A 15,455-nucleotide genomic window follows, 5' to 3' on the forward strand; every position below is an offset into this window, starting at 1 on the left:
CGTGCAGTCATGAGTGAACAGGGAGTACAGGAGTGGACCGAGCCCGCACCCCCAAGTGGCCCCTGCATTGAGGATAAGCATGGCGGATGTGTTGTTACCTACCCTTACCACCTGTGCGGCCCGTCAGGAAGACCAGGATCCAGTTGCAGAGGGAGGTGTTTAGTCCCAGGGTCCATAGCTTATTGATGAGTGGTGTTGAACGTTGAGCTGTAGTCAATGAATAGCATTCTCACATAGGTGTTCCTTTTGTCCAGGTGGGAAAGGGCAGTGTGGAATCCAACATAGATCATCTGTGGATCTGTTAGGGCAGTATGCAAATTGGAGTGGGTCTAGGGTTTCTAGATAATGGTGTTGATGTGAGCCATGACCAGCCTTTCAAAGCACTTCATGGCTACAGATGTGAGTGATACAGGTTGGTAATCATTTAGGCAGGTTACCTTAGTTTTCTTGGGCACAAGGACTATGGTGGTCTGCTTAAAACATGTAGGTATTACAGACTCGGACAGGGAGAGGTTGAAAATGTCAGTGAAGACACTTGCCAGTTGGTCAGCGCATGCTCGCAGTACACGTCCTGGTAATCCGTCTGGCCCTGCGACCTTATGAATGTTGACCTGATTAAAGGTCTTACTCACTTTGGCTGCGGAGAGCGTGCTCACACAGTTTTCCGTAACAGCTGGTATTCTCATGCATGTTTAGTGTTATTTGCCTCGAAGTGAGCATAGAAGTAGTTCAGCTCGTCTGGTGTAGGCTGTGTCTCTTGGCTGTGCTTCCCTTTGTAGTCTGTAATGGTTTGCATGCCCTGCCACACCAGACGACTGTCAGAGCCGGTGTAGTATGATTCGATCTTAGTCCTCTGTTGACGCTTTGCCTGTTTGATGGTTCGTCGGAGGGCATAGAGGGATTTCTTATAAGCTTCCGGGTTAGAGTCCCGCTCCTTGAAAATGGCAGCTTTAGCCTTTAGCTCAGTGTGGATGTTGCCTGTAATCCAAGACTTCTGGTTGTGGTATGTACGGTCAGTCACTGTGGGGATGACGGTCACTGTGGGGACGACGTCATCAATGCACTTATTGATGTGGTGTACTCCTCAATGCCATCGGAGGAATCCCAGAACATATTCCAGTCTGTACTAGAAAAACAGTCCTGTAGCTTAGCATCTGCTTCATCTGATCACTTTTTTATAGATCAAGTCACTGGTGCTTCCTGCTTGAATTTTTGCTTGTAAACAGGAATCCGGAGTATAGAATTATGTTCAGATTTGCCAAATGGAGGGTGATGGAGAGCTTTGTATGTGTCTCTGTGTGTGGAGTGAAGGTGATCCAGAGTATTTTTCCCTCTGGTTGCACATTTAACATGCTGATAGAAATTTGGTAAGATGGATTTAAGTTTCCCTGCATTAAATTTCCTGTTTGCTTATGGCGAAATACATCTCATTTGGTGCAGTCTTAGTGCCAGCATCAGTCTGTGGTGGTATGTAGACAGCTACGAAAAATACAGATGAAAACTCTCTAGGTAGATAGTGTGGTCTACAGCTTATCATGAGATACTCTACCACAGGCGAGCAATACCTCGAGACTTCCTTAGATATCGTGCACCAGCTGTTATTTACAAAAATTCATAGTTCGCCGTCCCTTTTCTTACCAGAAGCCTCTGTTCTATCCTGTCGATACAGCGTATAGCCATGATAATGTCTCCGTGAAGCATAAGATATTACAGTTTTGAATGTCCCGTTGGTAGTTTAATTTTCCGCATAGGTCGGCAATTTTATTTTCCAAAGATTGCACATTTGCTAGCAGAATGGAAGGAAGTGGGAGTTTATTCGATCGCCTATGAATTCTCAGAAGGCAGCTCACCCTCTGGCCCCTTTTTCTCCGCCTTCTCTTCACGCAAATGTCGGGGATCTGGGCCTGTTTCCGGGAAAGCATTATATCACTCACATTGGGCTTGTCGGACTCTTTTAAAGGAAAAAAATATTCTGCCAGTTCGTGGGAGTAATCGCAGTTCTGAAGTTATTTTCGATAATAGGAGACGGTAGCAGCAACATTATGTACAAAATAAGTCTAAAAAATTAGTTACAAACAATGCAAAGAAACAAACAAAAACACAATTGGTTAGGGATCTGAAAAAAACGTCAGCCTTGTTGTCCGGCGTCATCTTGTCAATGCCAACCCTCTTGCCACATGGATTGTGTATGTGTTTATTCAGAGGATGAATGGGCAAGACAAAATATTTAAGTGCCTTTGAACGGGGTATGGTGGTAGGTGCCAGGCGCACCGCTTTGAATGGAAGTTTCATGCTCAACAGTTTCCTTGTCTGTCAAGAATTAACTATTCCAGCCACAGGAAATCCAGCTGACTTAGGAAGCATTGGAGACAACATGGGCCAGCATCCCTGTGGAACACTTTCGACACCTCGTAGAGTCCATACCCTGACGAATTGAGGTTGTTCGGAGGGCAAAAGGTGGTGCAACTCAATATTAGGAAGGTGTTCCTAATGTTTAGAACACTAAGTACATTCCCTACACATCTACCAGTGGAACATATTTCTGCTGGATTTCAATGTACCAGAGAGCGGGGAGGGACATTCCGCACAGTCAATGGTGTGGTCGTTCTTCCTCCTCTCTGTCAGTTTGCATAAGCTGGTTACTGGGATTAAGTCTGTCACGACTGTGTGCGTGTGTATTGTGTGTGTGCGTGTGTATTGTGTGCGTGCGTGTGCCCACATGTTTTTGAGCCTGTTCTTCTGTTTTTAAGAGATACATTTTCACCATTTAGTTGTGTCTAGATTCAAGGCCAATATGCTCTATACAAATAAATGCATTAAAGATGACACCAGCTTCTATTGCTATGTGATTTATATTTGTGTGCTGTCTGGATTTGTAAATGTCCATGATTGTTATTAATGAAGCTGAGATTCTGAATAGTTTTTTTTTTACAAACTAACTTGATGATAACCCTCAATTTTGCCACTAGAGATTCTGTTGAGGGTGAATGTCTTTGTTAGAGGAAGTTGGAGATATTAGCATGTTGCTAGCTCTGGAAGTGTTTTAGGTTTTAAACAAGGGATCTGCCAAAATGATTACCCTATTCAGTATGCAGTGTTCCACTATTGACCAGGTCTATAGTAGCACACTATAGGTAATATGGTACTATTCTAAACTCAGGATCTTGAACACTATCTTGTAAGTTTTTTATAATCATTTGTTGCGAAATAGCTGTTCTCCTTGACTTGGGGTTAAAGCCAGGGGATATATAAGGACCTCTGGTATGGGGGAGAGTGATTTTGTACATTTCCTCACTTCAAATAAATACTTAATTTTATGAAGTTATTGGCATTAATGTCTTCATTCAACTCTCTCCACATTTGCCATATTCTTACATGCCCTATGTACACAATAACATGTACACAACCGAAACATGTACACAATAACCACTGAGGTTAACATGTTTAATGAAAGCACAGAATATCAACAGAGTAACTATCATAGCCCTTACAAAAAAAAGATTGACGTTTTAAAACTGCTGTAAAAGTGCAGTAACTGCAGACGGCTGTGGTATTTTGGACGAAGTAATTGCAGAATGGCTGCAGTGCACTGCACTCACACTGCAAACTTACTGCAATCCTTTTTCGTAAGGGAGGCTATACATGTAAAATTGTATTTAAAAAAATATATTGTAAAAAAGCAAACAAAAAGTATTCGCAGCATATCTCAAAACAAACTCAGCAAAAAAAAGAAACGTCCCTTTTTCAGGAACCTGTCTTTCAAAGATAATTCGTAAAAATCCAAATAACTTCACAGATCTTCATTGTAAAGGGATTAAACACTGTTTCCCATGCTTGTTCAATGAACCATAAACAATTCATGAACATGCACCTATGGAACAGTTGTTAAGACACTAACAGCTTACAGATGGTAAGCAATTAAGGTCACAGTTATGAAAACATAGGACACTAATGAGGCCTTTCTACTGACTCTGATAAACACCAAAACAAAGATGCCCAGAGTCCCTGCTCATCTGCGTGAGCATGCCTTAGGCATGCTGCAAGGAGGCATGAGGACTGCAGATGTGGCCAGGGCAATAAATTGCAATGTCTGTACTGTGAGACGCCTAAGACAGCGCTACAGCGCTACAGGTTCAGACTGTCCGCAATAGGCTGAGAGAGGCTGGAACCCACCGTCGCTGGACCAGACAGAACTGGCAAAAAGTGCTCTTCACTGACAAGTCGCGGTTTTGTCTCACCAGGGGTGATGATCGGGTTCGCGTTTATCGTCGAAGGAATGAGCGTTACACTGAGGCCTGTACTCTGGAGCGGGATCGATTTGGAGGTGAAGGGTCCGTCATGGTCTGGGGCGGTGTGTCACAGCATCACCAGACTAAGCTTGTTGTTATTGCAGGCAATCTCAACGCTGTGCATTACAGGGAAGACATCCTCCTCCCTCATGCGGTACCCTTCCTGCAGGCTCATCCTGACATGACCCTTCAGCATGACAATGCCACCAGCCCTTACTGCTCGTTCTGTGCATGATTTCCTGCAAGACAGGAATGTCAGTGTTCTGCCATTGCCAGTGAAGAGCCCAGATCTCAATCCCATTGAGCACTTCTGGGACCTGTTGGATTGGAGGGGGAGGGCTAGGGCCATTCCCCCCCAGAAATGTCCAGGAACTTGCAGTTGCCTTGGTGGAAGAGTAGGGTAACATCTCACAGCAAGATCTGGCAAATCCAGTGAGGAGGAGATGCACTGCAGGACTTAATGCAGCTGGTGGCCACATCAGATACTGACTGTTACTTTTGTCTGTTAGTCACATGTCTGTGGAACTTGTTCAGCTTATGTCTCAGTTGTTGCGTCTTGTTGCGTTCATTCAAGTATTCACACGTGTTAAGTTTGCTGAAAATAATCGCAGTTGACAGTGAGAGGACATTTCTTTTTCTTTGTGGCTGAGTTGATTTCTGACCCACTGTCAGGAACAGCGGCTTGACATATAATAAATAGACATTTAGTCATGGCATCAAATATAAACAAAAAGAGATAAGACGTAATTTCAGACGAACAAAACAATGACTTTACATGAGGAGGGCGGTGTGTGCGCCGACGAGTGTCACAACAAACCTCTGCTAAACTAGAAGACCTGCACAGACCAGTAGAGGTAGATAAAAGGCTAAACTGTGGCTTGAATGAGCAGTGACATGTTTGTGCCTGGCCAACAGATGCGTACTTGTGGCACTTGTAAGTATTTCCCCGATGCCCATTGAGGAAATATCAATGAGAATACATTCCGACACTGTCAACATGTCGACTGAATGAGTGGATGTGTTGTTTCATTTACATAAGTCCACTGGGTTGAATGAATCAAAAACAGATTCTGAAGACCCTGGACTGGGTTTGGCAGAGCTGGAGACCTGTGGTCTTCAGAGATGGAGTTGTTTAGCCAGAAACACAAATGTATACACTGTTGCCCTATTTACAATCAGAAAATAGACAAACATATAAATAATCTAAAAATTACAAATGGTTCATACTAGTAAGCACATACACGTTTTGAATAAATAAGGCGTGATACTTCATGTAAATAAATTAAGAGTAATTTTTTGTTTGTTTAAATAAAATGTTATGTTGTGTGCTCATGTGAATGAGAGTGTTTTTGTATGGATTTGTAGAAAGAAAGTCAGTGTATTTGGTGGATGTTGATGTGTGTAGGTATGTGTTAAGTAGTGTTTAAGCTGAGTAAAAAATGACACAGTATATGTCCATACGCGTCTGTCCATGTGTGTGTGTGTGTGTGTGTGTGTGTGTGTGTGTGTGTGTGTGTGTGTGTGTGTGTGTGTGTGTGTGTGTGTGAGTGTGTGTTATGTGCCCGATTATATGCATACTGTAAATGTATGTCGGAGGGTCCATGCTTTAGTGAGTGAGCTCCTGCTGACACTCTGAGTCTCCTAGTAGGTCATTTGACCCCGGGATCTTCTTCCCATTCCAGGTGGATACACACCAACACCTGGCAGGGGGTCCCACCAGAGACGACTCACACTAAAACAGAAGAGAGGGAGGAAAAGAGAGAGAAAGATGTTAAACGACATGGATCAACTTAAGTACATTGCTATTTTTGATTGAACTCTTAACTAGGAACCAGAGTCTTCGTGATCCGATCACCTGGTCCTACTATCAACCACTAACGAGCAAATGCTCTTGCTAAACACACCAACCCCTTTCTATCGAGGCAGCTCCCGAAGAAGACGCGTGGGCTGCTTACCTGCTTAGCCTTGTGGAAGCCATGTTTGTCACAGTTGGGGAGGTAAAAGGTGGTAAACTTCTCTCCTAGTTCCTGCTGAGAGCTGGCTATCCTGTCGAGGGCTGCATGCAGCTCAATGTGGCAGGGCCCCTAGCGGTAGGACAGAGAGAGGGCAATGAACATCTAACACAAATAATACACACAGAAATATGGACACAGAATATATATGAAATACGTAGTTATATCTGACTGAAACAGATTAAATCACCACGTGATTAAATTGAAAGCTAATTTAATCTCAAGAGAGCAACACTTTCCCACTGAGGCTTGGTGGTTTTTGTTAAAATGGCAACAACTTCCTCTGGTGGCTAGGAGCTAAATTGACCTGAACTGTAAATCAGATTTTAGAGGCCCTTTGCTGCATTAAGCTAAAGGTAAAGAAGAAGAAAGTAAGGGCCGTATAAAGCATCTGATTTAGGATCAGTTCAGCCTTTTAGATCACCATTAATAATATTACATGGAGAGGGGGAGACCTGATCCTAGATCAAAACTCCTACTCTGAGAAGCTTGATACAATAGTCCCCAGTGGTATCTTCCACCATTACATTCTGATGACCGAGCTACCTAACTCTAATACAAAGTCAGATTGAATACTGTGCGTACCTGTTCCACCAGGTTCTTGCGGATAACATTGACCTTGGCCTTGATGCTCTCCTGATTCCCCTCATTTCTTGGGTCAAAGGGGCTGTTAAGTCCCAGGAGGTAGGGCAGGGAGCTGAGGTCTGTCAACCATTCTACTACCTCTGTGCATCAGAGAGAGAAATGAGTGGGTGAGTATAGCATTTTGAGCATTAGTTGACATGATATATTTTGTATTATGTTGTCAAAATAAGTTGATTTTGTATGGAAAAGAAGGAAGGAAGTTATCTTTACTCATTGTGTATTCATTCCTTGTGTTATTAACTTTCTATAATTTTTCTATTCTTCTCTCTGAATTGTTGGGAATGGCCTGTAAGTAAGCCTTTCCCTGTTAGTCTATACCTGTTGTTTATGAAGCATATCACAAATATCTATATTTTTTTTATCAATTCATCAATGAATCAATTATTTAAAAACTAAAACACAACAACAGAAAGCTGGGTCTACCTTGTCCCTTGTCCTCGATGCAGATAGCCTGTCCCCTAGTGAGAGAGTAGAGAGGTCTGGGGTCTCCAGATCTAGGGCTGCATTTGAACCCCTCAGCACAGTGGGCCGTGTACACCCCACAGGATGCCCCCTTTGCCAGAGCACATGCTAAGCAGCAGCCACATCCCGGCTCCCTTAGAACCTGCTTACAGTCTGGGGAGATGGCCGGGCATTCATTCAGTTTCTCCTGGGTACAGGGGGCACAGCGGATAGGCTCTGGACCTACCACGGGGGAAGACAGGGCCAGAGAGGCCAGGAGGGACAATGACACCGCTGCCAACAGGGTCAACTTTTCATATAATCCAAGCATCTTGAATCTGAAATCTTCAGGTGTAGGAAGAATCTTCAAGTATAGTTATTGCTTAGTTTTCGAGTTCTTTTGACTAGCACAATATACTGTCGATAGGTAGTTCTAGGTCTCCTTCTATCCTTCTGCACTGAATTCTCCAAACAGAAGAGCTGCAGTATTTATACAGAACTCTGACCCTCAGGGAGGTTAATGTTTGATCCAGATATTAAATATTTTGGACGGACAGAGCAGCAGCAGCAGTTGTATTGGGTTGGAGGGCGGATGGATGGGTGGTTTGACCTCTGGTAGATTGCGTAGATCTGAACTGAGGTTCACTGGAGCTGCCTGCCTGCCCTGTCGTCAATATTTACTCTGGGACGAGGAGTACAGTAATTGTACAAGGTGATGTTGGAAAACATTTGTGTGTGTGTGTGTGTCTGTGTTTTGACCCCTAGATGGTTATTCATGGTCTTATCTTATGACGGGTATCATAATGAAGATGCGAGAACATATTTAAGAAGGGTATCTATTGAAATGTAATGACAAATACATACTGTGTGATGTGGTAGACAAACTAATGAGGGATTGATGATGATGATGTGCATTGAGATTCATTCATGATAGGGTCATAGGTTACAGGCAATTCGAGAACTGGCTATGACTCGATTCTATTTGCATTAAACATATTTGTTGGTCAGTCCATGTGGTTGAAATAGGGGTCATCTGTGGGTCACATAAACACGATCATCCCCTCAATTGCATAACCAGGCGACCATAACATGTTTGTCTGGAGAAAGACTTGTGTAAATGGTCATTTCCTGTTGAAGTATTAGATCATCACACTTTATCTAAGGTAAACACTGAACACCTCGACACCCCTTCCCCATACCTCGATACACACATGCACACACACATGCACACACACTTTGTCTCTCTCTCTCTCTCTCTCTCTCTCTCTCTCTCTCTGTGCCTCTATGAGATACCCCGTGCTTCTCGTCACGTGATGAAGCATGGTGACTTTGTATAATTACTGAGCTATTGGTCAGTGTGTCACGTCACACCAACTGAAGCCACCATGTCATATGTAGATGTTGACAAACACAATAGGTTGGTTAGGAGTGTCTCCTGCTCTCAGTGTCCTAATTCATGGTCATGACTCAACATTATTTATTGTGTATTGGTGACACAGCCTGTTTTTGTCTTGCAATGTTGCAATGTGCCCTTTTCAAGTCTACTCAACAACCAGCTCATATGTTGTAGCCTCCTCAATGCATAAGATTCACCAGAAGTTGTGGGAAAGTATCATCCTAGGAGGACAAATTGAAAAAAGTATCATGGGCAGATTATCAAAAAGTGTGTTTGAATACTATAATTGAATTATTCAATCTCTATAAACACAGGAGGGAAATGTACATTTGATATATTTTGTTTGTCCAGACCGTCATGACTACAGGCTTATTATTGGTACTTAGTGCAGTTGGCACCTTTCTCCGCCCTCTAGCCCCTCTCCTCTTCTGTGGTGGTGGTAGCTCGTCCTTCCCTCTCCTCTTTTGTGGTGGTGGTAGCTCGTCCTTCCCTCTCCTCTTCTGTGGTGGTGGTAGCTCGTCCTTCCCTCTCCTCTTTTGTGGTGGTGGTAGCTCGTCCTTCCCTCTCCTCTTCTGTGGTGGTGGTAGCTCGTCCTTCCCTCTCCTCTTCTGTGGTGGTGGTAGCTCGTCCTTCCCTCTCCTCTTCTGTGGTGGTGGTAGCTCGTCCTTCCCTCTCCTCTTCTGTGGTGGTGGTAGCTCGTCCTTCCCTCTCCTCTTCTGTGGTGGTGGTAGCACGTCCTTCCCTCTCCTCTTCTGTGGTGGTGGTAGCTCGTCCTTCCCTCTCCTCTTCTGTGGTGGTGGTAGCTTGTACTTCCCTCTCCTCTTCTGTGGTGGTGGTAGCTCGTCCTTCCCTCTCCTCTTCTGTGGTGGTGGTAGCTTGTCCTTCCCTCTCCTCTTCTGTGGTGGTGGTAGCTCGTCCTTCCCTCTCCTCTTCTGTGGTGGTGGTAGCTTGTCCTTCCCTCTCCTCTTCTGTGGTGGTAGTAGCTCGTCCTTCCCTCTCCTCTTCTGTGGTGGTGGTAGCTCATCCTTCCCTCTCCTCTTCTGTGGTGGTGGTAGCTCGTCCTTCCCTCTCCTCTTCTGTGGTGGTGGTAGCACGTCCTTCCCACTCCTCTTCTGTGGTGGTGGTAGCTCGTCCTTCCCTCTCCTCTTCTGTGGTGGTGGTAGCTCGTCCTTCCCTCTCCTCTTCTGTGGTGGTGGTAGCTCGTCCTTCCCTCTCCTCTTCTGTGGTGGTGGTAGCTCGTCCTTCCCTCTCCTCTTCTGTGGTGGTGGTAGCTCATCCTTCCCTCTCCTCTTCTGTGGTGGTGGTAGCTCGTCCTTCCCTCTCCTCTTCTGTGGTGGTGGTAGCTCGTCCTTCCCTCTCCTCTTCTGTGGTGGTGGTAGCTCATCCTTCCCTCTCCTCTTCTGTGGTGGTGGTAGCTCGTCCTTCCCTCTCCTCTTCTGTGGTGGTGGTAGCTTGTCCTTCCCGCTCCTCTTCTGTGGTCGTGGTGGTGTAGTTGGTTGCTCTTCATCTGACGATCTGACGATGACCAGGAGTCTCCTCCTTGTGCAATGTGTTTGTTTCCCTCTCCTGTTGATGGGTAGCTGAGGCTGGAATAAATTGAAATACTTGCACCGAACCGTCGACAAAAAATATAAAGTGAGAAGAGGGCTGGGGACAGCAGCCTACTTTCCTCTACTTCCAGCTGACCTCCATCCTCTTCCCCATTAGCCTCTCTGTTTCCCAGGGAGAATGAACCCTGGTCGGGTTTCCTCATCCCAGAGGTCCCCTGTTGTCTGGGTAGGAGTTGGATATGATAGGCCTACTTTGGCCAAGAGAACTGGAGTCCCGACAAGGCCTCCGCACCTGAAGACACTTCCTCTTCATCCTCCTCCCCTTCTTCCTGGATGGGTTCCAGCAGCTGTATCATTAGTTTTTCATGAGCTGATTAGTTTTATGCAAATAGATCATGTGAACCTGATGAACTGAACAGGGCTATATATATATAATATATAGGATTCTTGTATTATTTGTGATGACCCTGAAGCTAGCAAAATCACGGATCATTTCAATAGCACACATTATAATGACTATGCAGCAGCAGCACCAACAGTAGAATTTGCATACTTCCTATTCAAAATCATGGTTTCTGGAGACATTTCAGGTTGGAGACATACCTTTTAACTTACATATTGCTGTCGATTCTCTAAAATATCAATTAACTGAGGATTTTTTATTTATCTTTATTTAACTTGGCAAGTCAGTTAAGCACAAATTATTATTTTCAATGACGGCCTAGGAACAGTGGGTTAACTGCCTGTTCAGGGGCAGAACGACAGATTTGTACATTGTCAGCTCGAGGATTTGAACTTGCAAACTTCCGGTTACTAGTACAATGCTCTAACCACTAGGGTACCCTGCCACCCCAAGAAGGAACGTTTGTGCTGTCTTGCTCAAGGGCACATCAACAGATTTTGTTCCTAGTCGGGTTGGGGTTTTGAACCAACAAGCTTTCGGTTACTGGCCCAATGTTCCTAACCGCTAGGCTACCTGCTGCAAATATGCAATATCCACTCTGTCAATGCTACCCAGTTACTTACAGTATGTAGCCAGTGTTTTTACCTTGGGAATCCTACAGGCACAGAACCATATAAGCAGAGCTGACACACAACTGGATTTACTAATGAGGTTGATAGTATTATCAACTATGGTTAGAGTAACCACCGAAAGGCTAGTCATCATCTAATATAATAGGTTATAACAGAACACCACAACAGACTGTGTAAACCAGGGAGTACTGTTGAGCAGGCCAGGCCAGTTCTTTATTGACTTAACTGTTATACTGATTGAGCCCCAGAAAAACCACACAATACTGGGAAAACATTGGAAAGCATTGGCTGCCGCTCAACATTTTGGGATATTTCTAGGTTTATCTGTGCAAATTTGCCAGTGTCAGTGACTTTGGGTAGCTGAAGCTTTGCAGGGAAGTTGTTATTGTAAGAACCGTGTTGGTTCAAAGGTTAACAAATGGAACTTGAAAACCCCATTGAACACATACACTGAGTATACAAAACATAAAAACATCTTCTATTTCCATGACATAGACTGACCAGGCGAACCGTGGTGAAAGCTATGACCCCATTATTATGTCCCTTGTTAAATTCACTTGAATGAGTGTAGATGGAGGGGAGGAGACGGGTTAAAAGAAGCATTTTTAAGCCTTCAAGACAATTGAGACTTGGAGTGTGTCGGTGGTTAGACGCACACGTTAGACGCACAGGTTTGTGTCAAGAACTGCAACGCTGCTGTGCTTTTCACACACAGTGTCCCGTGTGTATCAAGAATGGTCTACCACCCAAAAGGACATCCAGCCAACTTGACACAACTGTGGGAAGCATTGGACTTAACAGGTGCCAGAATCCCTGTGGAGACCTTTTTCCGAGAGAAAAATAACATGCTTTAACGAGGGCTAACCTCATCAAGGACATGACTTGGCATCCCAGGACACCAGCATTCCAGAATCTTGACCTAATTCCTAATTTAATTCCTACACACACACACACACACACACACACACACACACACACACACACACACACACACACACACACACACACACACACACACACACACACACACACACACAACATCAAGAAACTTAAGATCATGTATTTTGTACATCAACAATGTGTTTATTACAAAATAAACTGTAAACGGAGATAACTGTACAAGATACGTTGTTTATAGCTGTTTATAGCTGTAGTAATCTATTTACAAACGTACCATTGTCTGTGTATCAAACTGATGAGCTAAAAAGGCATGTTTCAATCACCGTAAGCTTTCTTAGTAGTAAGGCAAAATACTTGAAACTGGAACTGCAGATCGAGTGAAAGTCGTCACCTACTGTATCTCTCTAATGGCCAGGCTTAATCTACGGTACGGGAGCTGGAGACTGTGATTCTACAGCTCCTACGTAGGTTGCTAAGTCTATACTTATTTGCAGAATACGGATTTTGTGTGTGTGTGTGTGATGTGCACAGGGGTGCATGTCTGTGTATGTGTGGGGGTTTGTGTAAGTGCATGTGTGAAGGTGTGAGCATGTGTATGTCGCTGGATGTGTGTGTAAACGTACCGTTGACACTCACCCGGCCGCACCGGGTTTGGCATTCACTAGAGTCCTACAGCGCACGTCAGTCGGACTCGGGGATAAGGGCATCCTTATCGCTCTGTGGGTCAAAGCCAATGTACTTTACCCAATACCTCTCGTACCGACCTCACTTTCAAAGCCTTGGCCGCAGCCTGCGGCTTGTGTAGCCAACACAGGACACACACTCCCACACGTAATCCTTATCAGAGCAGAGCAATGGACGAATAACAAGCCTTGATCAATACACGAGCTCAACAAGGTCACAGAAGCAAACAAAGTGTGTGTATTTCTCCCGGTTGCCTACATTAGTATTATTTCTATGTTACTTACCCTCATCCGATACATGTTTGTTTGGATCCATGAGACATAAAAAAAATGTCATATGCAGTAAACCATATGTCCTGCCTATTGAGTGTTTCTGGGAGAAAGAAACTGCCTGAATGACCTTTTCCCTCGTGGCTCTAGAAATCCAGAGGCCTAGATGGCATTTGTGCTCCTGCCGTGAAGGACGATGTACTAAACCACAGGATCTTAAAGGAGCTCATTGCTTTGGTTTGCGCTCGACGGGGAACCAGACCAGTCAATCTATCCCAGCAGTATGAGCAGCACTAACAGTTCATGAACTGCCAGAAACCTTTCAAAAGCCTTGTGAGATTTTGAAAACTCTTTGAATGTATAAAAACCTATTTGTGCTAATTCGTTGAAGATTTAAGAACACCCACATGCATACACACATATAAATATTTGTGTAGAAATACACACTTGCATGCATACCATACGTACAGTACACAGATTGTATTTACACTGTGAAGGATGGAATGTATCCTTGACATAGTCAGAGAAGAAGACATAGAAAAGCATTAATAACATGATCAGTCCTCTTATATGTGGATAATACTGGGTTGTGTGTGCATGACCCCTTGTTGGGACTGTGCACACACAGAGGGACGACACACTGTCACCTGACTGCCACCCTTAAGTCATCAGGAGCATGGTGTTCCAATCCTGGAAGCTGGAATTCTTCAGTTGATTGTATGCGGTTCCAAACGGTGGCAAGTCACAACTACTGTCACAAAAACGTACACAAACTCAATCAAGTCCGCAGGTTGATTGCAATCGGGATTTTATACTTGGTGTGATTGTCCAGATATCCAATCTGACCATCCTCAGAACCAGGTAGCTCCTGGAGGAGCATCCCTCCATTGATCCATTGTGCAGTGGACTGTCCCAGTATCCCAGTTACCCACAGGAGACCTTGGTTCATTCTGTAGTGGGACCCTCAGTGGATCTAGTCGTGATGGATGTTATAGCCCAGGACCCTGGAGCTCAAGTTTACAACAGTGCAGGGCTTCTTCTCTCCACCTACCTACACAGCCACTCCTCCCACATCTACCTCCGTCTCCTCTTCTTCCTCCTCCTCTCCCAGAGTAGGCACGCAGTGCGAGGGCAAGCATTGCGTGGGGTGGAGGTTGGCACCGGGGCTAGAGCTGCTGTTACCCATGCCACCGAGGCTAACCATGCTAGCACGGACGGTGAAGCTGGCGACAGAGTTGACGCTGCCCAGTTTGGTGGGAACGCTGGCCTTGCCGCAGGAGTGGGCGCGGCGGCTCAGGCTGGCAGAGCGCACCACGGAGGACGTGGGGGCACAGCCGGTGCTGTGGACCTTGCCCTCCAGGAAGTATGTGAGCATCTCACCCTTACCCTTCACGCTGACCTTGCCCCGGCACACCAGGTCATAGTTATCCCCCAGGATCCGGTACACATCCTCTGTTACCTGGGGGAGGGAGGGAGGTAAATAGAGAGAGAGAGAGAGAGAGAGAGAGAGAGAGAGAGAGAGAGAGAGAGAGAGAGAGAGAGGTTATACCACTGTCATACAATGAAATGTACTGTAGGCCAATCAACAGGCCTCAATCATAACACATCATTTAGTACAGTACACATGGCACATGCACAAATAGGGCTCAACCAGTACACAGGCACATGCACAGTTAGGGCTCAGCCAGTACAGGTATATGCACAGATAGGGCTCAACTAGTACACAGGCACATGCACAGTTAGGGCTCAACCAGTACAGGTATATGCACAGATAGGGCTCAACTAGTACACAGGCACATGCACAGTTAGGGCTCAACCAGTACAGGTATATGCACAGATAGGGCTCAACTAGTACACAGGCACATGCACAGTTAGGGCTCAACCAATACAGGTATATGCCTAGATAGTGCTCAACCAGTGCCTGAGCACTTGCCCTCCTATGATAAAGTGCCCTAGCTGCTCTGTGGTTTAAAAAAAAGTAGTCTTTACATTTTTGTTTTAATTTTGAATGTAACAAAATGCACATCAAACTATCTGATTTTATAAGCTCATAAATCTCATACCCCCTCCCCTGCCTTCCCACTCAAAGAGCGCACTCCTCTGACTTGCATGCGTGGCCACTGGCTGCTGGTACTGGGCGGGAAGACATGAATATGCCAACTGGTAGGAGGCTACTGGTAGGTAGGAGGCTACTGGTAGGTAGGAGGCTACTTTTGAGTTGGATCTGTCATTCG

At 45.0% G+C, this 15,455-nt stretch overlaps 2 protein-coding genes across 2 annotated transcripts in view; both read right to left on the reverse strand.

Annotated features, from left to right (window-relative positions):
• Window positions 1-3,430: 3,430 nt before the first annotated feature.
• On the reverse strand, window positions 3,431-7,835 carry LOC135558794 (insulin-like growth factor-binding protein 1). The gene is made up of 4 exons (XM_064992929.1): window positions 7,370-7,835; window positions 6,887-7,026; window positions 6,245-6,373; window positions 3,431-6,021 (listed from the first exon to the last, which is right to left on the reverse strand). The coding sequence occupies exons 1-4, from the start codon at window positions 7,716-7,718 to the stop codon at window positions 5,896-5,898; spliced, it is 744 nt and encodes a 247-aa protein (XP_064849001.1). The 5' UTR covers window positions 7,719-7,835; the 3' UTR covers window positions 3,431-5,895.
• Window positions 7,836-12,435: 4,600 nt separating this feature from the next.
• The window catches only part of LOC135558795 (adenylate cyclase type 1-like), a 60,412-nt gene continuing 57,392 nt past the window's right edge, over window positions 12,436-15,455 (reverse strand). Inside the window, 1 exon segment of the mRNA XM_064992930.1 lies at window positions 12,436-14,680. Coding sequence (XP_064849002.1) covers window positions 14,273-14,680 — 408 coding nt within the window. The 3' untranslated portion in view covers window positions 12,436-14,272.

Source organism: Oncorhynchus masou, chromosome 17, assembly GCF_036934945.1.
Source record: "Oncorhynchus masou masou isolate Uvic2021 chromosome 17, UVic_Omas_1.1, whole genome shotgun sequence".
Lineage (NCBI taxonomy): Eukaryota > Metazoa > Chordata > Actinopteri > Salmoniformes > Salmonidae > Oncorhynchus > Oncorhynchus masou.